General features: G+C 41.6%; 1 protein-coding gene across 1 annotated transcript; it reads right to left on the reverse strand.

Annotated features, from left to right (window-relative positions):
- Positions 1-295: 295 nt before the first annotated feature.
- On the reverse strand, positions 296-25,445 carry LOC128362109 (capping protein, Arp2/3 and myosin-I linker protein 3-like). Its single transcript, XM_053322766.1, has 40 exons — positions 25,388-25,445; positions 21,414-21,508; positions 18,642-18,692; positions 18,478-18,537; positions 18,145-18,266; positions 17,924-18,018; positions 17,529-17,599; positions 17,333-17,406; positions 17,182-17,257; positions 16,983-17,071; positions 16,770-16,864; positions 15,987-16,073; positions 15,416-15,525; positions 15,228-15,305; positions 15,052-15,128; positions 14,453-14,557; positions 14,225-14,294; positions 13,083-13,164; positions 12,852-12,948; positions 12,564-12,618; positions 11,985-12,157; positions 11,707-11,775; positions 11,136-11,229; positions 9,739-9,837; positions 9,532-9,651; positions 9,330-9,443; positions 9,078-9,253; positions 8,854-8,941; positions 8,628-8,747; positions 6,618-6,684; positions 6,075-6,262; positions 5,705-5,784; positions 3,799-3,972; positions 3,015-3,192; positions 2,176-2,920; positions 1,941-2,047; positions 1,684-1,810; positions 860-931; positions 585-692; positions 296-336 (listed from the first exon to the last, which is right to left on the reverse strand). Exons 1-40 carry the CDS (start codon positions 25,443-25,445, stop codon positions 296-298), a joined length of 4,587 nt encoding a protein of 1,528 aa, XP_053178741.1.
- Between the last annotated feature and the right edge of the window lie 45 nt (positions 25,446-25,490).

The following is a 25,490-nucleotide window of genomic DNA, read 5'->3' on the forward strand; positions in this document are numbered from 1 at the left end:
GGGTTTTCTAAAGTAGCAAATACTGTTAAAATACTGTAGCCACAAATAGAGATTTCACATGAGGAGAAAGCAAAGACAGAAACACAGTTGGGGTGAAGACGGAGGAACAAATGAAGGAGGTGAGTGATTCAACAGAAGCGAGTGACTGATGTCTGTCATGTTACGCTGTTAAGACTTTCTCTCTTCTGGCTCTCCTCTCCTTGTATGTTTTTCTTTGTTTCCTCACTGGATGAAATGCTCCACAGTTGTCATGACAACGATTTGGCCGGACACCAGCAGGTGAATTTCTGGGGCATCACAACAGCTCGCTGTGGCCAGACGCTGAGTTGATGCTGTCTGTAAAGTAGAACGGGAAAGATATTAACTGTTTAACGAGTGACATTTCACTACATCCAGTAATGCATCCACTGTAGTATGTCTCTACTTGACATGGCCTTTTTATAGATAGCTATTTAATAATTAATTTCCACAAAAGTACAGTAGCATAAAGTGTTTGATTGCCACTTGACTTACACCTGCTATACACACACACACAAACACGCGCACACACACACAGTCACATAAATAAAAACAGAGACATGTACCAGACAAGTCCAGTGACTTATTTCTGTTTTGGGGTAGTCTAGGTTTTTTCACAGGGGGTTTGCGATTTGGGGGCTTCTCAACGTTATTAGGGCTTTCCCTGTCAGTGCCTGAGTTCAGTGAGGACAGGAAACACAAATACAGTTAGATACAGATACTTTACACACAGATTGACATATATATATATATATGTATACACACAAAACATACATTTATACTGCAACAGCTTGTTGGGTAAACAATAACAGTATACATGTGCATGAGAGACTAATTATACCTGTGTCACAAGACATTGCCTTTCTGTTCCTCTGTGGTTTCACAGGCGCCTGAGGTCTCAATCCTTCATCACCTGAATAACACGTATGAATGACAAATGAGGAAAATGCTATGTGTATATTAAATCAGACACACAAATGAAACTACAACCAAGAGATGCTTAGCTTAGCATAAACACTGAAAGCAGGGGGCAAGTAGTTAGCCTGGATATGTCAAAAGATAAAAACTTTTGCCTACCAACACCTCTAAAGTTCACTAATTAGCACATTATTATTAATTTAATACATACAAAAAACGAAATGCAAAGACATTTTGTGGTTTTACAAGGAGAAATAGACCAGAACACATAGAAACTCCCCAGAAAACCGAAAAAAACATGTTGGCTGTATTTCCCTGCCTCCAGGTGTCATGCTAAGCTAAGCTAAGCTAAGCTAAGCGGCTGCTGAAAGTCATTTCATATTTACTGTGCAGACATGATGTATCAATATTCTCATCAAAATGAATACATACTTTCTCTGAAGTGTCAAACTGTTGCTCTAAAGTCTGCAGGCTAAGCTGTTTATTTGAACCTTTGATATCCTGTGAATGAATGTTCATGATGCCAGAATGAAATCAATTCTGAATAGATTCCTGACCACCTGGATGCCAACACATGCAGGACATGAACAGCTCCCACTAACAGTTACCACTTCCTTTTTAACCAAGCGTTAAACAAACAAAGTGACTTAAATAACCAATTAAACAATGTTATTCTTTCTTTTTTGACATATCCTGGATCAACATGTGTTGCTTTTGGTGTTTTATTTGTATTTTCAGTGCAGGTACCTTGACTTGCAGCTCTGTCTGGCAGTCCGTGCACAGGCCTGCTGACAGGAGGCGGCACAGGTGGAGGAGGCAAGTTCCTCTCATTAGCTGATTCTTTTGAAAAAGCCACATACGAGGATGTCTTTGGCTGTTTGTCGGATCAGAAGAGGGAACATGAACACAGGCAATCATGGCTTATATGGATTTATACAAAAAGATCGATAGCTTGCTGTAACAAATGAGACAAATCGAAGCAGACATGGATAGAAGTTGCACACCTTCTCAGGAATCGGAGGAGGGTGACCCTCCGAATCTCTTCTTTTCTCTCTCTCTCTCTTTTCCATTTTTCCAGGATCCCTCTCTGTGTCTCTTTCCTCCTCTGTACCTGTGGATTTAAGAGAAGTAACTGTCACCTACAGAAGGTTTGTGATTTGTTTACCTACTGAGACAAAGATTGCACTAAAAACCTCCTTTTGAACATGTAGCACATTAACAGGGATGACAGTATAGTACCCGGTAGAACTTCGGAGTTCTCCAGCCAGTGTTTCTGCCTCAGTTTGGAAAGGTTGGGTTTACTGCTTTGCGGAGGGGGATCAGGTTTAGATGCACAGGGAGCAGCTCGTCCAGCAGAGGCACCTCCTCCTGCGCCGCCCTTCCATCCTTCCGTGAGGACTCCTCCAGCATCCAGACATGCCTGTCTCTCTCCCGGTGAGTCCTGCTGACTCTGATGCCAGTCTGCAGATGCTGCCTCCATGCTTTTCAGAGGATCTGTTTCCTGTTTTGGTGAAGGCGTCCTGTCTGATGGGTACGGAGGCAACGGCCTTTGAGCCAAATGGAGCGCCTGGACTTGTCTATCTGACTTTCTGCTTGAATGTCTGCTCTCAGTCCACTGATCCGTCTGTCTGTCCGTCGGCCTGTTCTCCGACCACGACCTGTCTATCTGTCTGCCACCCATCCACTGTCTTTCTATCTTTCTGTCAATCTGCCGCTGGGTATGTCGGTCAACAGTCCACTGTTTGTCCATGTGTCTATCTGGATGTCTGCTCTCGGTCCGGTGCCTGTCGGTTGTTCTCGTCTCACCAAAAGTTCTTTCTTGTAGCCTGTCATCTAACCGCTGCCTCTCTACATGTTGATCACACTGCCTCCCTTCCAGCCACGGCTTGTCTTCCTGCAGCACATCTGTTGTCCTCTGTTTGTCGTCTGCCCAGTACCTGTTTACCTCTTCCGACTGTTCAAGTAAAGCATCTGCTTCAGATTTCTGTCGAACACAACAAGAAGATGCAAAATAAGTGATTGTACCCGATGTAAACTTCAAGCACAATGATTACCTGCAGCAGCTGACTGTACTGTACCTCTCTGGGGGAGTAAAAAGGATGTTTGATTCCTCCCATGCCTGGATGAGGAATGCCTGGCACTGGCGGCGGACTTAAAACAAGAGTGTTCTTCCCCTCAGCCCCCTCGCCGGGAGATCCAGCTCTGGCAGCAGACCTTGGGGGCTGAAGGAGGGTGTATACATTCTCCGTGGCTGTCCTGGATTTGAAAGATGATGAAAGAGTTAGTCTGCATACAACATTTGCAACAAAGTCTGCTGATATTTTTCCAAATACAGAATAAAAACTAGGCTGTTGCTGTTTTAAATGTGAAAATGTTGTGTAAAGTTTAATATGAAAGTATCACTTTTCCAGCAAAAATCAGGGTCCTTGCTGTCCTAATCTGTATTTGACATGCAACGTGTTCATGTATAATCACTTGGCTGACTGGTGGATCCAGAATCAGAGCCACCGGCTGTCATCTACATCTGTGTACACACGTTACATCAGCCTGCCCGCGCTCTGGCTGCTATCAGCCATTCTTCGTATCAACAAAGAAATGAGGGAGATTTAGAGTGATATTTGTCAGAGTATTTGTTGAGTTCAGGGCTGCTGATAGTCCTTATAAGAACCAAGACGGGATAACCAGCAGAAAACATGAAGATGAAGAAGAGAATGTGGGAGGAAAATGAATGAGTCCTTTGTGATGTGTCATATCATTATCTGGCACATCACATGGACATTGTGCTGTATGTTCAAGGCCATATCTTTCTGAAGAATAATAGGGTCTCTCAGTGTGAGTGTGTGTGCGTGTAAATAGACGAACCCTGTTGGTGCTGTGGCAACAGTGTGACATCCATCTCCATAAACCTCTGCTTCAGACTCTGTTGCCTGATTGGACAGAGTTTGGTTGCGTTTTTTACGGAAACCGAAGATGGCAAGCATGTTTCTCCTCTTCTTCCTCCTCAGTGAATGCGCTTTGTGCAGAGAGGAGAGCTGACTGAAAGAGGTGAGAGAAGTTGCATTAAGACATTAGGTTCAGTCGTCTGAGTCATAGCTGTTGCAATGCCACTGAATTCATCTCAGCCATCCATGCTGTGTTTGTCTGCTCTGCTTCTGGTACATCCGCAATTTGAGTGTTGCTAGGCTACAACTCTCAGTACACAATGATTGATCTTAAATGCATTTTTGTTTCCTTTTTAAATGTAATCATATTGAGGGCAAAGACTTAACCTGCCAATCTGCAGTGTGGAAGGGAACATTATTGTAATAAGCTGTGGCCACTGTTCCTGAATTCATCATGGTCAAACTAAAGGCTCACCATAATGTCGCTTCTGCATGTTTTACCTCATTATTTTTACATTTTGTTTGCTTTACATGACTGCTGCAGGGCCAGTTTCCATGGAAGACTGGCAGCACACTGACAAAAATCACCAGCTGCTAATGGCTTTCACCACAGCCACATCCAATAAAGAAAACCACCAACCTGCTTCAAGCTGCAACACAAGTCACAAATCTCAGACTCTTTTGATCAGCAACATGCATTAACCAAGTGAACGAACAACCCAAAATGCTCCAAATAGCCAGATCCAGCTCCACTAATCATCAAAGAATGACAACATTTATGTTTCAATAAAGCAAAAATGATGGACCGCAGAAGCAGCTAGAACTGCCTGTGAGAGTACAGCAGGAAATGCTGTACAAGCCTTGAGATTACTTCAAAGACAGACGGCATACTGGTCAGTGCAACACAACCTTAAGTCATAATAGCAGCCATTCCTTTTATTCAGCTTTACCTTTAAATATATGGACCTAGATATTAATCTGAATATAATACTGAAGAAAAGACACCCAGAGAGTGAGTGAGTGAACAGTCAATATCTGCGAGATCATTTAATCATTATTGTCAAATTCAGTATTATCTAGAGGTTTTATCTCTATTATGTTTCGACTAAAGTCACAATTATCACTTGCTTCTACTGCAATAGTGTGATTTGTCTTTTCATGTCATGTCTTTTGTTGTGCGCCTGTCTTGGCTTGCCACTGAGAAAGTTTTGTTCTTTTGTTATACACTCACAGAGTCATAATTATATCGATTGATGAAAAATTCTCCTATTGAAATAATATATTCTCATACTCTGTAATTGCTCTAATGCTAACGTTGGTTAAGATTTGTTTTTATTCCACTGTTGACTTAAGCACATCCATTCATTTCAGTATGCTGTGAAAATCAACACTGCATCATCTTTACTCTTTTGTCACAAGTAGCGACAACTATTTACTCCTTGCTGGTGCGTTCAAGGATGCAGAAAAGCATTTTTTTCACAAGCTACAGTGTGTTATTAGAAATTAAAACCCAGAACACACAAGGCATACATAAACATGGTTTCTTCCTCTTGAGTTGGTTGCTGTCTCTTGGATGTCCTTGAAGAAGGAGGGTTATCAAAGCAGTGTCTGCTCACAGCTGCATTACCATGCAACAATAACTTGCAAGGTGACGAAATTCTCACTGTGATGGATTACCTATCTCAAACAAGTCTGAAGTCTCTGTAAGTTGATTTTCAAAGCAGAGAGAAATACATGGAAAATGATCACTGCTTGGAAAGTTGGACCTCAATCTAAAAATGCAAAGTACGGGAATGATCTACAAAGAGAAATACGCAGTACATACCGTTTTAATTGAAAACAAGCATTTTAGAGGCACAAGTTTAAACAGTAAAGAGAAGTCTTACCTATCAGGAAGGACTCTTTTAGTATAGAAATCTGGGAGTCCATCATCAAGAGGGCTTATTCCTCCATTTTCACTGCAATGCTGCGCACACACAGACACAACTGTTTTTTAGAAAGGGTCAGTTTACTTGCAGTGGGTTTAATTTGTAAATGCTCTGTATGCAATAAAACAAATGGATTACACTGGCTTCAGCGAGATGATATAATCCAATTTCAGCCATCCACTTTGTATAGATTACCTCTGACAAAGACAGCAGTCACTGCCAGCAGGCATGAACATTAGGAGATGGGAATATTGTGCATAGCTAGATAGACAGATAGAGAGATTCATGTACTGTGTGTTGAAGGGTGCCTGCATTGAACCCTACTTACTGTCTCAGCAGGGATATGCCCTCCTTTGTGCCTCCGTGGAGGCCTCGGCCGAACTCTTGTCACATGATGGAGAGGCAAACCCTGCGTAGGCAGCTCTGACAGGCCCTCCCAGGATGCAGAGCGGGATAGTGGTGAGGAGTACGATGGCACAGAGGGGGGCGGAGAGGAGCTAGAGTCATCACACAGGCCTGACAGTGAAGAGCGATGAAAGGATTATACAGGATATGAGGGCAAGAAACCAAGAAACAGAGAGGGCACAGCCAAGGAGACAAAACAGAGGGAATTACAAGGTGCCATCATTTCTGCTTTAAAGTCGTGTAACGTCACATTTAAAACAACTGATGACCACTCTGAGATATACTGACTCAGATTTGGCTCAGGCCAGATTAAAAAAAGCCATTAACAGACTTCTCAGATGGAGTGACGGGAAAAGGAAAAAAGACTGAACAGAAAACACACTAATGGAGCACTGAAAGAGATAGGATGGGGTCAGAGCTAGACGGGAAAGAGCGGAGAGAGGAGGATAAGAGGATATACACTCACTCAGTCTGGTGGAGACAGGTCGTATTCGTCTTGTTCTTGAGCTGTGCTTCTTAATGGCTATTGTGTCCTGGCAGGAAAGAAATAATATTAAAAAATACATATTGTGATGCTGAGACATGGTATTAGAGTAAGACACACACAGCAGGAACAAATAATCATCAGCAAAAATGATACCGGCACTCCCTCAGGCCAACAAGTGCTTTTGTCAGTTTTGTCTAATCGAGTCATTTTAAAAGCCTTTTAAGGTTGAAGTGCTGCACACATTTAAAGCAAAAATGTACAAACCAAATGTGACAAACTGAAAATAGAAATGAACAGGCATATACTGAGATATAGAAGGCAGATTAATAACAGTGTAAACCATAACTTCAGATCATGGAGAAGCAAATAAAAAAAGAGAACAAGATCTAACTACATCAGAGACACTCAGACAGTCTCATACTTTCTGTACTTTCTGTTTAAGTCCTCAAGACAGTATGTAGAATTCATTGCATCTAGCAGACACTGCAGATTGCAACCCCCTCAGTATACTGTCCTTGTGAATAATTTGGTCATTGTCAGAGGACATATGTAAAGTGAGAAAAGAGTGGAACTTAAGATGGATCCTTGAGGGACTCCACAGAATATACTAGCTAAAGAGGATGAGAAATGACCAGTTATTTAAAAGCCGTTGTCAATAACAGCTACATTTTTAAGCCCATGATCTATAAAGAGTATAATAGCAGTTACCACCATGCAGAGCTAGGAGTAGGTAATTTAAAACCATCACAAGGACAGATTCAATGCAGTGTAATTCCCTGAATGTTGTTTGAAAGAGGGTGATACAACACTTATAGAAGAACCATTGTGATACTGAAGCCTTTACCATGTCCAATATCTGTCTAAGGAAACATTGGGGGACATACAGAGTTAGTTGTTGGTTTCATGTGAGGTTTCATTATAGAGAAATATATCAAAAAATAAATCACATTAGTAGTATTACCCAGTGGCATGGAAAGCTGTGCTCGCAAATGAAAGAGTGCTCAGATATTTTCTCATTTGCAAACAACATTCCTTACAGGTTTCAGAGGCAAGGCTAGAGCTGTATGGGGTGGTAATGACTGAAGTGATTGTGCTGAAAAGAGCCCTTGGCTTATAGCAGATACTCAAGATAATGTCATAGTTTAATCTTTCAGGTCAACGTAGTTTCTTGTAAATATTGAGCCCTGAACATGTCATGCATCAACAGAGATTTGCAATTAATTATTATTTTTTTTTTAAATGTTTGCTTTGCTTTCTTTCATTCCAGCTCTGGTTGGTGAATTCAGCCAAGTTTAGTTTAACGTTTAGCTTTCTCATTTTTAGGGGGACCATTTGATGAAAGGGAATATTTGAATATATATTACAAACCATATAGATAATAAGCTTCTCTTTAGGCAAGAAGAATAGACTGTATATTGGTGTAATGATGCAATTGGTGTTTGTTTGTAAAACCATTAAACTTCACGTAAATCCCCACTATAAGGCCAGTGGGTCCCATGTGTAAGGATAAATTGATTTGTACGAGTCTAATGTCAGTCAGGCTTGCAATGCAATATTGTGCTTCAATCAAGCTGATCACCTTCTAAAAGGCTAGAGTTCAACTGAATTGACAATACGTCAGGTTGTTAAAACTGCTTCGGTGAAGCGTTGAAGTTAGGGCATTTCAAAGTTTGACCTTTAACTGTAGTGCTCCTGTCAAGACAGTCAGTGTAACATTTCAAAAACATGCCAAAACCCAGATGAAAAATCCATCATCCTTTCAAATTTTGCCTAAACTGAACCAGTGGTGTTTGGATAGCAGTTGTGCTGCAGGCTCTCATATGTCCTTTTATCACAACTATGCCTTAAAAATGTTCCAGAAACAGATTAATCACAAATTTAAAAAAAAGAGGATGATATAACACTATGAGAAAACATTAAAAATAGGATATCAACCTGATATAAGCTCACACAGCACACAAAACCACATGTCTACATATCCAGACTTACTATGCTGGTGCTGAGCTCCTCATCTGTAATGTCCAGAGAGTCTCTGTGTCTGTTAAACCTCCAGCCTGTTCCGTCCTCACCTGATCCCTCCCAGTGTTTTAGATGAGACACCTGTCGGGTCTGAGACGGACATCGCTTTTTAAGTCCCTTTAACACACAATCATTCACTTTAACTGCATCTCTTTCACACTGACTATAACTTTTACAACAAGAACTTTGTATTTACAAGGGTCTTATGGGTGGCGTAAAGTTCCTGCAGGATTTGGTCCACGATGGAGTTGGTGAGATAAGAAACCACTGACAGCTTCACTTCTCTGCAGAAGATAGGGTTAGAGGAAAAAGAGAGACAGACAGGTGGAGCTTTGGTAAAAAAAAAAGGGAGAGCAAATAGCATACTTATCAAATTCAGACTTATTAATGTAACCCTCTGCTGCTACATCTCACTCTTACTCTAAGGCTCGGTGAATGTCCTGAGCTGCTCTTTCCATCAGGGCAGTGCGAATGGCAGAGCGAGGGATGGACACACGCTCCGAGACAGACGAAAGTGTTGGACTCAGTCGCTCTGCCGCAGACGAAGATAAAGGACATAGCTCACGACAGAGAGACACCATTGAGTCGACGATCACCTGCAAAGGACGCCACTGTTCAGTAATTTCACCATTTGTTACAGATCACGTTGTTAAAAGAGGCTATTAGATCTACCTGAAGCTCCTTGTCTGCAGCTTTGGCGAGTTCACCAGCAAGCGAATCCAGCCTCTGCCTCACTGGCCCGTCCACAGACAGCACATGTGCCAACTCGCACAGTGAAGGGTAGAGCTTGGAGCATTGGAGAGAAGAAATGTATTCAGATTGCTGTGTGGCAGTAATGCAGACAGTGCACTCTAATACATTTTACATCACTCACAGCGCGGGAGTTCCTGGCCTCTTTTAGCACTTGCTTAGCGGCTTGGATCTCCTCCATCTCTCCGACACCTCGTAGAATACACACCTGCTGCTGGACACGCACGCAGAGGCGCTCCATCACCTTGGAAACAGACAGACGGGGGAGTGTTACGGGTGCAAAGACACATAAAATACTCGTACATAGAGGTAAGTGCACAGATAAACACACCTGTTCAGCAGTGCTCGTGACCAGGCCTTGATGCAGCCTCAGTGCCTGCCTCTGAGAGAAGCGCTGGGTCTGATTGTTCCTCACCAGAGAACGCTGGATCTGCACACCAAAGACGCAGCAGAGAGTTATTCTCTGTCATGAATATAATGATGAGCACAGAAATATGAGAAGACAGACAGAAAAGAAGGTGATGATGCAACAGACATGTTGTTGCAGAGGAAACAAAGTGAAAGGATGCAGAGAAGAGGCTGCTGAATCATTGATCTATATTTGGGTCATTTCAGAAAGTGAAAGAATCAGAAAGTTCCACAACTCTGTGTGAAGCCATATTGATTTTTTTTTTTAAACAGTTGGATTTTAATGCTAACTCTTTGATGCCATAGTGCCTCAGATCTGTTCTGTCTCTTTTTGGATGCAGCTTCATCTACCACTTTTAAGGACTAGGTTTACATTTTTAAGCACAGGCATGGCTCTATAAATAAATTATAGACATTCATGATCCCCAGAGAATGAGAGAAGGACTTCTGTAATCCCTTGACTCTTCCTCTAATGCTACCATTAGATTGACACTTTGAGTTTTTGGTGAAATATCTTGACACCTACTTGGATTGGATTGTTCTGCAGAGGGTGACGGCTATTGTCACCTTGAGGTTCATATATGTGATTAAAACTGAAATATCTTGACAACAGTTGAGAGACTGCCATGAAATGTGTTCATGCCTTACACAGGATGATTGTAATAATTTTGATCTTCAGTGTTCAGTAGCAAATGTTAGTATGGTAAGACACTAAACTGTGTTAGCACTGAGCTCAAAGTACTACTGTGCTTAAGTACACTTTTTTAAGATTATTTTAAAGCCTCTGAAAACTTATTTCAACAATAAATGTTCAATTTTAAATGAATCAATCAAAATAAAGTTTGGTAAAATAAACATTCTTAGTTAGAGTTAATTAAGTGATGTTTAGAGACTATTTCAAACCAGTGAGAGAAGCAAAAAGAAATGCAGAAATCTCTGTTGTTTGTTTGTGTTGGACGCCATCATTCAAAGTAAGAGTAGAGAAATGAGTTTTTTTGGGCCTTTAAAACAATACTCACAATAACTTCTTATTCATCCTGTCTAAACAGATCTCTTCCTAACATGTTTTTAACATAACAAAATCCACAGCCTTATGTTCAGAAAATGTTTAATCTATCCTTTAAACCTAAATCTCTGCTCACTTCTGATCCAAAACACTTGATGCAATGATGATTCAAAATATTGAAAGACAACATGATAACAATGTGTTGTTGCCAACTGATGATATTTCTCCAAACCTCCCATATTTTGTCGAATGTGTTTAATTTAAGTTTTTATTTCTGTCAATGACTGTAAGAATGGTTGGTCATTGATGTCAACCTTGGTCAGTGCCTGCTCTGTCCTCTCTGGGGCGCTTCGGTGCGCCTGGCTGATGTCACTTAGGGGTAGAGGCATGTACTGCAAGGTGAAATTACTGAGGAAGGAAAGATCAGAAGAGGAAGAACAGGAAAGGGTTGAGTTATTGGAAGAGAAAGAAGCAAACTACAAAGAGAAAATAAAGTAGGTTAGAGATTTGAGGGTTAGTTAAGGTTAATATTCCCAACTGGACTCAGCTCATCCTAAAATATCCTCCCTATGCCATGCGGCAAGTGAGTAATACTTTGATCTATGCAACCATGTCATCCTTAGCCTAAAGGTAAGTCTGGACCATTTAAGATAGCAAAGTGGAAAAACAACAATTTGCTTGGCTCATATTGCACATTTCATCGTCTTTAAATGTTCTAAAATAGAAAGCAATTCTATCACGGTTTCTCATAATCCATACTGTTCTTGAAGCAGGAATATAAGGTATCCCCTTATTTACTGACTGGTGCACAGGAGCTGGTCCTGTATGAGCTGAATGTGAAATACCTGTGCGCAGTACCTGTATACAATGTTTTAAAGCTCTTACTGTTCAAGTGCTCGGGCCACATCGAGAAATCCTGCAGCGGAGGTATTGTTGCGATCCCATGTCACACTCCTGCAGGGCACAGTTACGAGTTGCATTGACTACGAATATATTGTACTCCAGAAAGCACAGACATCCACTCCCACTAAATCATCCCTTCTTTCCTCTTACTCAATTTATTTCTCCCTCATGCCTCATGGTGACACGTAGAGACTTTCAGCTCAGGGATTCACCACACACACACACACACACACACACACAGGATGTACTGGCAGCTTCACCTTAGCGTGGTGTTGATCTGCAGGGCTTTGCTCAGCATCTTGGCTCCGATGTCGTCCATGTTGTTCCCGCTCAGATCCACTTTTCGCAGGCAGGTGTTGCTGCCCAAAGCGTTGACCAGCACGGTGCCTCGAGAGCGCAGGCGTGAGTCAGACAGGGACAGAGTCTGCAGGGCCTGGTGAAGTAAAGGGGGAAAAAAACAACAAAGGAATAAATGAGGTGAAAAAACCCAGATAAAATCGAGTAAGGGCAAAGAACAGAGGATTGTAGAAGACAAAGTGCAGTGGTGAAATATACTGCCTAGTGATGTAAGTGGTCACCAACATGGCTTTATATGATGTATGTATGAATTATTTACAATATGTGTGTGTCGTGATATGGACACTGTGCCCACAAGGGTAACAGAGAAAGAGTAATTATTCATGATACATTGACACATCTACAGTGAATCATAATGCAAGAATGATGTGTTTCCTTTTTATTTTACATCACTTCTTTTTAGATTTGAATTATTTGTTATTGAATAAAAACCAATGCCAGATAATTATGTTTGTATGTCTTTTTTATGTGTTACCACTCACACATTCCTCCTCCTGTATGAGCTGAACCAGCTTCTGCAGGACTTCATCCAGAACCCTGCAGACACAAACCGCGGAGACAGAGACGAGACTGGGTGAGCTGGCACAAGTCATTTCCTGCCGCTAGCAAGCTGTCCGCCTGAGGAGCGGCAGCCGCTTATGAAAACGGAAGTAAAATCACAGATATATTTATTCGAGCTGGCACATGCTGCACACACACACACACACACACGCGCTTTTGCACTCACACAAATAACTGCAGTAAAGCGTGACATAGAGCACCGGCAGCACCTGTTTTTGATGTTGAAGTTCTTGCCGAGATGAAGGTGTTTGAGGGAGGGGTGTCGGGAGAGAGCTGGCAGGACTGTGAGTAAGTCTGCATCGAGACCTGTCAACACACACACACACATACACACACACAGTTCAACATGGCTTGATCCATTAGCAGCTCACTCTAAACTCGGGTGCCCAAAGATGAAAAGTCAAGGTCACAGAGTGATGTGTTGCAGCGTGCCACCATACCATTGTCCGAGATATCTAGAGTGCCAATAGAGGAGACTCTGGGGAAGAGTTCCTGGATTACAGCAGCCCCTGCAGACCTTAGCTGAGGCGAGAGACACAGTCAGACAGAGAGCGAGAGAGAGTGGGAGACAGAGGGGAAAATCAACATGTCTGCAGACATGACTTGGAGTCATTTTAAGTCCACTCTCTGGGGAATTGTTCAATTTTTCTACTGTGATGGCAAATGTATGAATGCCTTTTTTAGGTTTCTGCAAGCAATCCGAAGGATTGTTGAGTGGTAAGCTTCACCTTCCTTGTGATCAGCAGCAGCAGCTCTGCTCAGTGGTGCGAAAAACACCTTCTGCTATGTTTTTTTTTTTGCTTACCAAATTAAACATATACATCCTTATAATCTGCAAGAGCTGCTTCCGCTGTTAGAGAGTCGCTGTGAATGCATATAAATAGAAACTGGATTGTAGGTTTGATTTAACTGAATCACTTGGTGGTAAAATTACCAACTTTGCAAATGTAAAATCAGGTAAACAAGGCATGGGCCAGTTATACAACGTTTAAGACAAATTCCTTTACTTTTAAGAGGTGATGCTTCTGATCCCACAGGCACCGTCCACCGAACTTAATTAAATACATTTACTCAAGTAGTGTCCCAAGCGGTCCCAAGATACAATTTAGAGGTACCTGCGCTCTATTGGAGTTTCCATTTATGCCATAGTACCTACTTCAATGTGTTGCAGAGCAAAATATTGTATTTTCTAATAACAAATCTTTGACAGCAATTAATATTTTATATACAAAACAGATGATCATCAATCCAATAGTAATACTTTGATTGCCCTTTTCTGATAATACTCCAGTACTTTTACGTAAATAACCTTCTAAAGATCATTAATTAACATGTAATATTTCTTTTGTTTAATCCCTGAATAAGACAGATGCTAAAAACAAGTTTCATTTTTATGTGGGATAATGTGCCAGCATATTTCTTTTTGCTTCTGAAGAAATAAGCAAACAAATGTTTAACTGTTTCTTTTAAATGCATTTGGAGACATGAACAATGCATCCAATAATTTCCTCCATTCTGGATCAAAAGAGAAAAAACAAACTATCCCTTTAGCTTTAACTTGATGACATAGATGAACTCTTACCTCACAGCCACTGATGTCCAGATGAAGGTCATTGATATGAGGATTGGAGGTTAACCCTGTTAGGACAGCCCTGCAGTGCCAGAAAGAGGAGAAGCAGGTGACAGAGAAAGGATGAGGAAAGGAAACAATAAGGCTCAGCTGAGCATATCCACGAGCATTAACTTTGCCTTCATTACAGAAGAGTTTGGGGAAAAAGGTAGCAGATTTGGAGTGGAAATAAGGCGTTACCTGAGAACATCAGGGGGCAGCTTCATAGAGGCCATGCTGACATGAGTGAGGCTGAAGGCCGAGCTGAAGAACTGACGGAACAACGGCAGCGTGTCCTTCACTTTTCTATTGGATTAAAAAACAAAAAAAATTTGATGAAAGACAGGAGAAGTGAGGGAGAGTGGGATGGGATGAAACTGGCCACACAGAAGAGCTGAAGCCACACTGTTGACATGCTGGGTAAACATGAGTAAATATGCAGTGCTGGGTGCAGAGCACTGACACAGAATGAGAAATAGAGTGAATATTGCTTTGGTGTAAGAGTGAGGTCAAATGATAGATAGCTCTGGTTAAATATTCATGAGTCTTATCTATGCAGACAGCACTGAGAGTTCTCGTTTTAAACGGGAGAGGACACACCCACAGAGAGGAAACACAATGTTCCAGTGATTCCCACAAAACTCATTTCTGATTTCCCATTAAGCGAGAGATAATGATAATGACAGACAGAAAGAGAGAGAGAGAGAGGGCAGGAAGCATTTAAGGTTAAGAGAATATCTTTCCAGATTTAGATTCGCAGCTGCCTTCATTGTTTAGGTAATCTTAAAGATATGACTAACCTGTGGGAGAAGGAGTTTTTGGAAAGATTCAGAAAAGAGAGATCAGCGCAACACCCCCTCAGAAGAGCCCCAAATAGCTGCATGACACACAAGGATGGAAAGAGTTAATCTGGGCTGAGCATTGCACCAACACTTAAAATTGCACATTTGATTATGCCCAGGCATTAAAAACTTACTGAGTCCACAGAGCAATCAGTGCCTGATAGATCTAAGTGAACCAGGCAGTTGGGCTGAGACAAGAAGAGATACAAGTTCTGCAAAATGGAAAAGTGAAGAGAAGAGAGACATCATATTAAAAGTGGCAAAGTGCTGTTTAAATGGAACAGCGTGTTTTGTTGTTTCCAGATGGGTTGTGCTTTCTGACCGAGGCATCTTCCCCTGAGAGGACGCCTGGGTTCTTGCTCAGGTCCAGGTGCAGGAGGGAGTTGGAGTACTCATCACTGGAGCACAGAGCCTGAGATAGAGACACTACCCCTGAGAGAGAGAGAGAGAGAGAGGGAGAGAGAGAGAGAGGGGCAGACAGACAGATAAAAGGAATGAGAGAGAAAGAGGGAAATATTACAAGACGGAGAACACACTCAAAACACTTTGTGTCCTTACATTATTCATGCACATCTGGAGCAGGTATCAGTGGATGCGATGTTAGGCAGTACGCAGTATCTGCCTGATTCAATGTAATATTTAGATTCTCCGCTTTGTACATGGTAAGATGAGCCGGTAACAGGAGGCATGCTGTCTGCAGGGCAGCACCAGACATCCTCAATATGGAGTGGTATAGTGGAGTGGAGTAGCAGGACTCCAGACGAAAACATGAGACAAAGCTCCTTGGAGAGGAATCATGTTGATTTTTGTATGTTTTACATTCCCTACCCGACAATCTATGTATGTGTGTGTGTGTGTGTGTGTGCGTGTGTGCGTTGGGGGGGTATCCAAACCTTTGGAGGTGAGTGAGGTCTTGGAGAGGTTGAGGAGGCGAAGTCCCTTGCTAAGGCGACACACCTGCTGGATTAAGTTTGACACACCTACAGCAGGAGTACAAGAGAAAATACAAAAACGCAGTTTGTTTCTCAGGACCCTGCAGAAAAAAAAGTAAAAGTAGCTGATATCTTGCTCTCTCATCTATTATTGGATTAAAGAAGTGAAATGGTTTCCTAGGTTACGTAAGAACAAGATATTTTTAATTGTTCTGAAACAACAAAAAGTTTTTTGTAAAGCAACCAAGTGGGACAATGTCAATGTCACAGCCAAAAATATTATACTCATCTGATCCACAATGTTTTAAAATATTCTCAAACAAGATGTATTTTACCATTTAAATAAGAGCTTTGCCCATTTAACTCTCAAGTACAGAAAAGTGTTTTGGATGTTTGATTTAATACATTTTTTTTAATCGGGGAAGCAAAATCCCAATGCCCAATATCTTTGATTTTCTTAATCTTTCTTTTAAATGTGTATGCTCTATTTTCTCCCCTCAATTAGTCTTTATCTTTAAAGTAGTAAAACCAAAGACTACATTTTTTTTAAATGTCTGCCTACCCTATTTATTACTTGCAATGTATTATGTTTTACTCAGTAGACCATATTCAGGTAAGTAAAATCAGGATTGTCTGACATCTGTCTTTGGGTAATTTACCACATTATGTGTGGTCTCTTTTCTGGACCTGGACCTCAGATCAACCAGATTACACAACAAAAGAGAAGTTGATTTTCCATTGTACCTTGGTTGTCCAGTGAGTTGTGGGCCAAGTTGAGTGAGTGGATGACAGAAGCAGGATTCTCTGAAAGAGCAGCTGACATCTTCTGCGGGAAGTCTCTGCAACAACAGTTATGTACAGACATAATGTGTGTTGTAAACACAGAAGCGCTACAGCGATTAAGCATTGCATTTTCATTAAATTGAGGGACTCTCAAGAGACAGAATTGTAACTCACGATTTTAGCCCAGCATTCTCCAGAGTGATCTCCTCAAGGCTGGAGGATTTGCTGACTGTATGCAGGACCTGCTCCGTGACCTCTGACCCCTGACACAAACAAATAAAACACTTAATCTTAACACTTAATTTTCACCTTTTCTTCCATGCTTAAAACCTCATTCAGTGACTTAAAAGTATCACAGAAGCGTAACACTTACTATGCGTAAGTCTTTGCAGTACAGTTTAGTGAACCACGTGTTGTATGCCATTGATGCGACAATCACCGCTAAATCCCTGGAAAAGATAAAGATTAGGTAAAAGAGCTATACTAAAATATTTAGGAGGTAATCTTTCTTTTCCCTCCCTCACCTGCTCTCAAGGTGGCTGAAGTCCAGCAGGTTAAACTCTCGGTTGTCCTGTGAGTGATAGATGGTGTCCACATCCTAAGAGCAACAATACCCATGAGCCCGTCTGATGCAGTATATGACCCCCCCTTCATTTTGTGCACAGTGTGTAACACTCAAAAGCACTCACAGTGACACAGGCACAGCCCCACAGCTCTTACCCACTGCACTTCCTCCTTGCAGCTGATGCCATTATAGTCGCACAGAGCGGCGTAGGTCTCGGAGAAGCCTCCTGAGAGAGGCGGACGGGAGGAAAGAAATGGGAGAAAACAAACAAACAAAAAAAAGAATTTTAGATAATGTGAACAGCTGCTCCCTTCAGTGATGAGGGGAGAAAAGAGAGGAACATGCACACAGAAACATTTGTCCAAATTATCAATCTTTTATTTGTACAACAAAGCAATTTATAAAGAACATCTGGGAGATCATTTGTGAAGAGTGCAAATCAACTTCCTCGTGAGTGTGCCAGGTGTTGTGCATGTATGACTATGTGTGTGTGCCTGCACATGCAAGTGTGTGTGCAAATGCCCATATTTGATGAAAATGTCTCCTTTACCACAGGCCCTCTGGGTTTCCACTGAAGTCTCTGAGCTGGGTGAATACTTCCTGCTGCCCTCAGAAAGGTCGCTGTCTGAATGACAGATGGAGGGGCTGCCAAGATAAAAAGAAACACACATACTGTAAGGAATCTTTTATCTTTAGATCACTGAGTAAATAAAGGTCAGTCTCCTTTAAACTTTCTGATTATCTTGTGCCGCACAGATAAGTGACACTTACGCAAAAATGGAGTTGTTGAATATTCGAGACAGTGCGAAATTAATATGGCTGACCACATGATTGAGGTGTTCCCGCGCCTCAAACCTCAGGGTGAAGCTGGACTTGTCAGTGTCGATAATAACCTGCACAGTAAATGGAACTGTAAGCGATTTACAACAGAAGCGAGAAACTTCATAAAAGAGTGTTGACAGCTGCTGTGGCTGTTTTGATAAATGCTTTAAATGCTTTTTGTCATTCCTTGAAGGCCAAAGTGATGTAACACTACATTATACAACTACTCATACAATCAATCAGATGTAACATGCAGGGTTCAATGTTAGTGTTAAAATTCACCTGGTGTTCAGGGTGAGAATTCAAAGCTCGAATCTCCAAGAAGTTGAATGTAGTTTCAACCTGTTGTCACACGTACAGTCGATAAAGATAAGGTTTCAGTTGGCATTGAGGAATAAAAAGCTTCATACTGTGACTTGAGAGAGAGAGAGAGCAGTAAGAAGTACCTTAGCGGGAACCTTTGGTGGCAGGAAATAAAGGCGCCATGTTGTGAGAACCTAAAGAAAGAGAAAAAAGGCAAATTGAATCAAGATTGCACAAAAGTTCACTGCACAGTCACACTCTCCATAAGGAGAACATAGTCTCAGGAGTTTCTATGGTAATGATGAGAGGGAAATCTTTTCCATATTCATGTATTGATCCAACTAAAAGCCCTCTGTTGTCTAAACGTTGTCTGACATTAATAGATTAACAAACTGCCAAACAGACTGAAAAATGACAGCATGTTGCAACCTTTTAATCACATTCTCACAAATACAAGATGTTATTTCATTAGCATTACATTACTTCTGCTGTGGGAAAACATCAAAGTGGCTCATATATCTAATTTGTGACACACACAGCAGGGCTATAGGCTCAACTGGCAATCATTTCTGATCGTTTAGCATCACTCCGGATCTTCAACCACACATTTTCTATACCATTAAAAGTCACAGGAGACAGAAATGCTGGTCATGCTGGGTCAGGATGCCAAATTAGCATTTTTCATACAGTACCTCAGCTAATTTGGTGTCTGCAGTCTAAAATGCAAAGTATTTTTTAGAGCAATCCAGTGTTGATGTGAGTTTGGACATGACTGGCGAATTTGAAAGCAAACCGAGAGTTTATTTGTGCTTCTCCGTCTGAATGAGCACACACAGCACTTCTGCGCTTGTACCCACTTATTCTCGGCATGGAAACATTTGTGTCATGCAGCTGTTGGATGAATCTGATTCTTTCCCCAATTCTTGTTCATGAGCAGCAGTTTCTTTTTGCAAACACCCTAAAAAGTCTTTCTCCATCAGGACAAACTGAGAGCAGAGACTCATTAGCATTTCACTGCTCCCCACCAGCCCCTCAGTACTGCCCTCTGCTCTTTTCCTTCTCCTCTTCTGCTCCGTCGCTCCCAATCATTTACTCCGTTCTCTCTGCTGGCCCGGCTAAAACACTCCCTTAGGACAAAGCCCCCCCCCTCCAGTGTGTCAAAAAGCAGTAATTAAATTACAGCACGCCCACTCCTGGTGCGTTTTTTTTGGAGTGAGGAGCTTGACACAGTCGTGTCAGAACAACACACTGATGGCCATGTACACCCACACAGCAAGTGAGGTGTCTGAAAATGAAGTCACTCAAACTGTGCATGTGAGATGGAGTGAAAGGGAGAGGGAGAGAGAATAGAAGAGGGTGAGAGGAGGATCTGCGTTTCACTTCAAAGACCGTCTGAAGGACTTGATTAAAAACAGCAGATTTTATCACATTACGGTGATGAGTTGGGGTTACGGGTGGTAGTTAAGATAGAGCGTATGAGTAAATAGGAGTAAATCATGCTGATGCAGCAGGAGAAGGAGCGAGACACTTATCAAAGTATTCCACATCAAAGAGGACATATGCACATCATGCTTATAATGGCGTAAAATTATGCAGGAGTGCTGCAACAGGATGGATACTATAATCTCCTCTTGTTTGACAGTTTGGGTGAGGCCTATGTAAGAAATCACCAAGATATATTCATGTATCCTTCTCCGTGAAGCTGCAGTGTCAAAGCACAACCATCCATCATGGCCTTGAGCGAGCTTCGACTCATCTCAACTACTACGGACATCCAACCAAATTTTCTTTAGAATACGAACAAAAAACCCAATTGAGCTCCACTCTGTCTAAAGTGCTAACTGAGTGCAATTGATCGAACTACAATCTGCTTTTCGGTCTTCCAGGCGGACACAGCAGGAGCAGGAACTCTAGCTTTCCAGTTTAGCTTTTAAGAGGAGGCAGTAAATGAGACATGGATTGGAGAGAGATTATTGAAATGATATTTCTGGCAGATAGATATATCACAGTGTCTGGATATCAAAGGCCTTACATGCAGAAACTCTTTCTAACTGTCCATCCTTGCCACACGATTGAATCATTAAAGCATCTATCGGCCAGGGATGAAAGATCATTGGCTCAGCAGGGAATTGCAGGAGGAGCAACAGGAATCACTGGTCTTTTAAACAGTATAGAGTGGGAGTTTTATACAGCATGCTATTTCTTATACAGACATATGATTAAGTTGCAGCACTTACAGGAGCACTCAATCAATATAACATGCTCTGTATTTGTATGTTATGATGAGCTGCAACATGCCTTAGGTGTCTACTTGCCTGAATATGTCTGCTGTATTTTAAAAATACAGTCATCCTAATAGGATCCGGTCTAAGTTCTGGTCCATAGTATAAGAGCTGATTGCCCCAGATTGTGCCCAGATAGCTGGCAGAGTTTCACTCACTCAAATAGACATTCCATATCTCTGTCCCATATTCTCTGATGAAAGCACCCCAGAATCAAAGGCTGTGAGCTGCTCAGCCCCCCACTGCCTCCACAGTGTGGCTCACAGACACAGAGGAATCCACAGCCGCTCCCGCAGATACTGTCTATCCAATATTCATCCTGCCAAGCCCCCAGCAGCAGTGGGGGCAGCAGTGGTAATGGACTTAGTGAATGACCACACAATCGAGACATTCGCCCTCACTGTTAAATCATGAAGCGCTTCAGGCCTGCTGTCCAGTCTCCAGCTCTCCTGGATATCATGGCTGTTGCAGAGACCCATTAACAATGCAGTGGAAGTTAACATCAAAGACACTGTACATACATGATGCATGCATTGGTCTGTCTATGTAGCAGGATTGAGAAGGTCCTCTGCATTAGTGATCAGTTAAAGCAGAGCCCAGCACTCAGTGAGCAGAGTGAAAGCAGCAACTTACCAGTACTCTGTCCTCTGTTTTGCCATTTTTGGTGTCAAGCTTAATACCACGAACAAACTTGATAGATGTTTTATCTATAATCTTTCTGATGCTGTCTGTGGATGAAAAAAACAAACATAGATGTGTAATGTTAGTCTAATATGCACAAACGAGGCACTTAAAGGAACATGTAAGTGTTTTAACATGTTTTATTCCATTAATTTAAAAAAACACGTTGTTGAAAAGTATACTGTAATGTTTTAAATTTCGGACTTAGTTTTTCCTACTTTGCAGGCAGCTGCTGATTTTACTCATTTCAGCGCAGAATAAGAAAATCAACTTGCAGAGACTAGACTAGACTGGAAGCTGGAGATAGGGAATTCATCACAGAGGAAATAATGTCAGCATTTATTTTTGTTATATTCCGTCATGCTATCATCTGACGGTAATGCGAATGAACATGAAGTCTACATTGATTTAAAAAGTACACTTGCACTTTTCTTTTTTTAGACATTTTTTGCCTTTATTGGATGGTGAAGTGAAGTAGCAGACAGGAAATAAGAAGAGAGAGATGGGTATGACATGCAACAAAGGTCTCTGGCTGGAATCAAACAAGGGGTGTCGTACTTATGTGACATGCGCAGTAACCGTTATCAGGGTGCTACAACTGGTTTTCATACAGTATTCATATATACAGCCTGCATGATATTTGACTAACAATTATTATGGTTGGCACACACATATATAACTCAAATAATGCAAAGTAATTGAGAAAAAAAAGTCTGTTGATCCTTTAAGTTGAGATGACACACAAATCAAACCATGCTGACCTTTAGGTGGACAGGCCTGAATCCACATCTTCATTTAATAACTGATGGATACGTCATGTTTGTCATTTGAACAGACCTGTCTTGGCATTTCAGATGATATAATAATCCAATGAACTCAGAGTCTGCAGATATACTGATGATTATAAATAAGTTACAAACCTCTTAAATGCAAAATGATACAATCTGCCTGAAACAGCAGAGCAAAAAGATTGAGAGGGTTTTAGGATGTGCTCTGAAACATAATTGACTTTGGTAAGATGTTGGGATGAAAGATTGGATTTCATGGATTAATCAATGATCAAATAGGAAAAACAAGGATACTCTTCATCTGTTTTGCTCATTACAAGGACACTTTATCTCATGGTATCATCAAGATGGTGCACAATATTCTCCAGTGTCATTTCTTCCTCACAGGAGAAAGGTGACAGATCTGTGCATCAGCGTCTGTGATTCACTGAGAACTGTTCTTGTCAAACAGAATCACTGTCAGTGCCCTGACCCCTGACTTGTATACAGCACATAACCTGCCTCCCGTGCCAGAGGAAGCGTCTTACTCACAGAGTGGGAACTCACTGCACGGACACACAATCACAGAGACATACAGTAGCTGGCAGGAATTACATGATTCAGCCTCTCCATTACTGGAGCTGCACAGCACCCCAACCGACGAGTTTATGAGCAAATCAATACTAAGCTGGAACGGTGGGGGTCTGGCACTGGATGCGATACGGTCACACTAGACAGAAAAACAACTTTCTTTTTATGTAGCAGTGTTTATCCTTATTTTAAACTGCACACATGTTTGAGGTCAAGTGGGTTTAAGGAAAGGCTCACGGATTTTCAAGTCTGTCCTAAAACAAGTCAGGTGCCCAAACGAACATAAAAAACAGGACTTTCTTGCTGTAATTCCTCCTGGTTATACTCGCCATCAACAGATCCCTTTACAATGCACTTGTACAATGTAAGTGATGGGGACAAAAATCCACAGTCATCATTTTGAGAAGAAATGTATCTAAAAGTTTACGAGGCTTCAGCCGTCTAAGTTAATCAAATAGAGTGGATGTCTTCCAGTAAAAAAATCCCTCTTTGAGTCTTAACAGAGTGTTTTTCCCTTCAGCTGCAGAGGAGGGATTGTGACAAAAAGAGGGAATTTGTACTATAAAGACAGAAACTTTGTAATATATTGACTTAATTTGGTTAATTTGTGTTGCTAAAGCTTCAGATAAACATTTAAATACATTTTACCCCTGATCACTTACACTGAAAGCACATTATGAAGGGTCTTCTAATGGTCAATGTTTCGAGGAGAAATGATTTAAACAAGAAAAACATGGGGCAGTGTTATTTTGGTCACCTGACTGTTGTTTCAGGACAGACTTGAAAAAATGTACTTTTAATGTACTTGTACTTTACTTGGACATTTTCTATTTTATGTATTTCTATTTTATGCTACTTTATAGTTCGACTCCACCAATTTTCAGAGAGAAATATTGCACTTTTTACTGCACCACATTTATCTTCCTCAGCTTTTACAGCAGACCAATATTTAACATGAAAAACACATAATCAGTTAGGTGTGGTGAATGAATACAGATTAAATTATCTGACAGTATATAAATTAGTCCAAAGTAGCATCACCATAACCTGCTACATTAAAATGTGATTTACAAATCAATGCATATGTGATAATAATACTATAATATCTTGACACTAATAGGATCCATCCAGCTACAAAAGCTACTTTCACTTTTGACACTTTAAGTACATTTTACTTATAATACTGTAACTCTTTAAAAAAAAGATTTTGAATGAGGAACCTTTATTTGCAATGAAGTATTTTTTTATACTGTAGCATTGCTACTTTTACTTATGTAAATGATCCAAATACTTCTAATACTACAACTGTTGAAGTGTACATTGCAGTAGTATCTTAGTGTTGGTAGGTTAGCCCAAGAACATACATAAACACTTTCCTTTAAAAATATAACTTCTAACTTATTCATAGTGGTGCTTGTTACCTGAAGGATCACCCCTGTATGGGCAAATACAGTATGAGAGCCACAGATGGAAACACTGAACTGACAATAATCTTAGTGCATCAGAGAGGAGAAGTGTGAACTAAACTCTCATTCAGACGACCTTGTGCAGGCCTGTAGGCCACCAGGGCCCCGGTGGCCCCGGTGCTCTGCTTGTCAATCAGTCAGTGCAGGCAGGGCAGGAAGAGGCAGTGCAGCGCCCAGCAGGTGACTGAATCAAGAGGCAGGGATTCCACTGGATTAATCATCACAGTGCGCCTAATAGAGGCATTAGGAGTAATTAACACAGCAGCAGAGTCCCTGCTACCCTGAACATGTGTAGAGTGAGTGTCTGTGTGGATATATGTGTGTATGTGTGCGTCTGTGCGCGTGCGTTGCGGGCGCGAGCGTCGGTGATATTCAATTCGGAGCTGTGCTGTGACTTTGACATGTGTAAGCTGTTGCTGTTTGAGGGAGAGAGAAAAAAAATAACAAATATTTGTGCATTCTCTCGCGCCTGGGTTTGTTTCGCTCGTGCATTTTTGTTGGCAAGATACGGTGAACATCTGCCTTTATCAGTCCGCTTCTCTTCACTTTCGCACGCACGCGCGCAGTCGCCACAACCCACTGGCTGATAGGCTATGGCTGCAGAAAAAAAAAGAAAGATAAAACAGTCAAGGGTTCCTATATAGAGAGGAAAAACATACTCTAAAATTGGTGTGTTGGACAAAAACGTGCAGGGAACAAAAAGCTAACATATCCACGAGTCCACATCATTATCTTCACAACGCCCCTTTTTCCCTCTCTGGCCTACGGCTGGGGGGTGGTGGGGTGGGGGGTTATTACCTGATCCTCCCCGAGGGGCATATTTAAAGCAAGGGATGTTTCTCCCACACCGTAAATAATTAATCTGCACATTAACTAATTTGCATGCACTGAGAAGAGAAAAGAGCGCACGGGACAGCTTTAGGACAACATGTAAAGGTGTAGCTCATAACAACCATCCAATGCGTCTGTTCGGTCGCAGCCTTCCGCCAGACGCACGGAGAAAAAGCATCCCGAGCATGAGCGCACACACGCCGGGGACGACCGCAGCTCCAGCCCGCAGCAAGACAGGGTGCAAAATAACCAAGCAGCTGTTTTTACCCACCTGTGATATCCTTGCTCACACTCACGAAACCATATGCAGTGATCTCCTTAGTAGCCATGTCTGTTCCTCTCTCCAATAGCCAGCCCCCTCCTCCTCTCCTTCA

This window comes from Scomber japonicus, chromosome 7 (genome assembly GCF_027409825.1).
Source record: "Scomber japonicus isolate fScoJap1 chromosome 7, fScoJap1.pri, whole genome shotgun sequence".
In the NCBI taxonomy this organism is placed as follows: domain Eukaryota; kingdom Metazoa; phylum Chordata; class Actinopteri; order Scombriformes; family Scombridae; genus Scomber; species Scomber japonicus.

Bases quoted from the DNA above. Each gene is read 5' to 3' on its own strand.
- LOC128362109 (XM_053322766.1), bottom strand. From the start codon at position 25,445: ATGGCTACTAAGGAGATCACTGCATATGGTTTCGTGAGTGTGAGCAAG. The intron at 12,158-12,563 runs GTGAGTGGTAAC...TTACTTCACCAG, and splicing joins TCATACAGGAGGAGGAATGT to GCCCTGCAGACTCTGTCCCT. The intron at 2,921-3,014 runs GTACAGTACAGT...TGTGTTCGACAG, and splicing joins CTTTTTACTCCCCCAGAGAG to AAATCTGAAGCAGATGCTTT.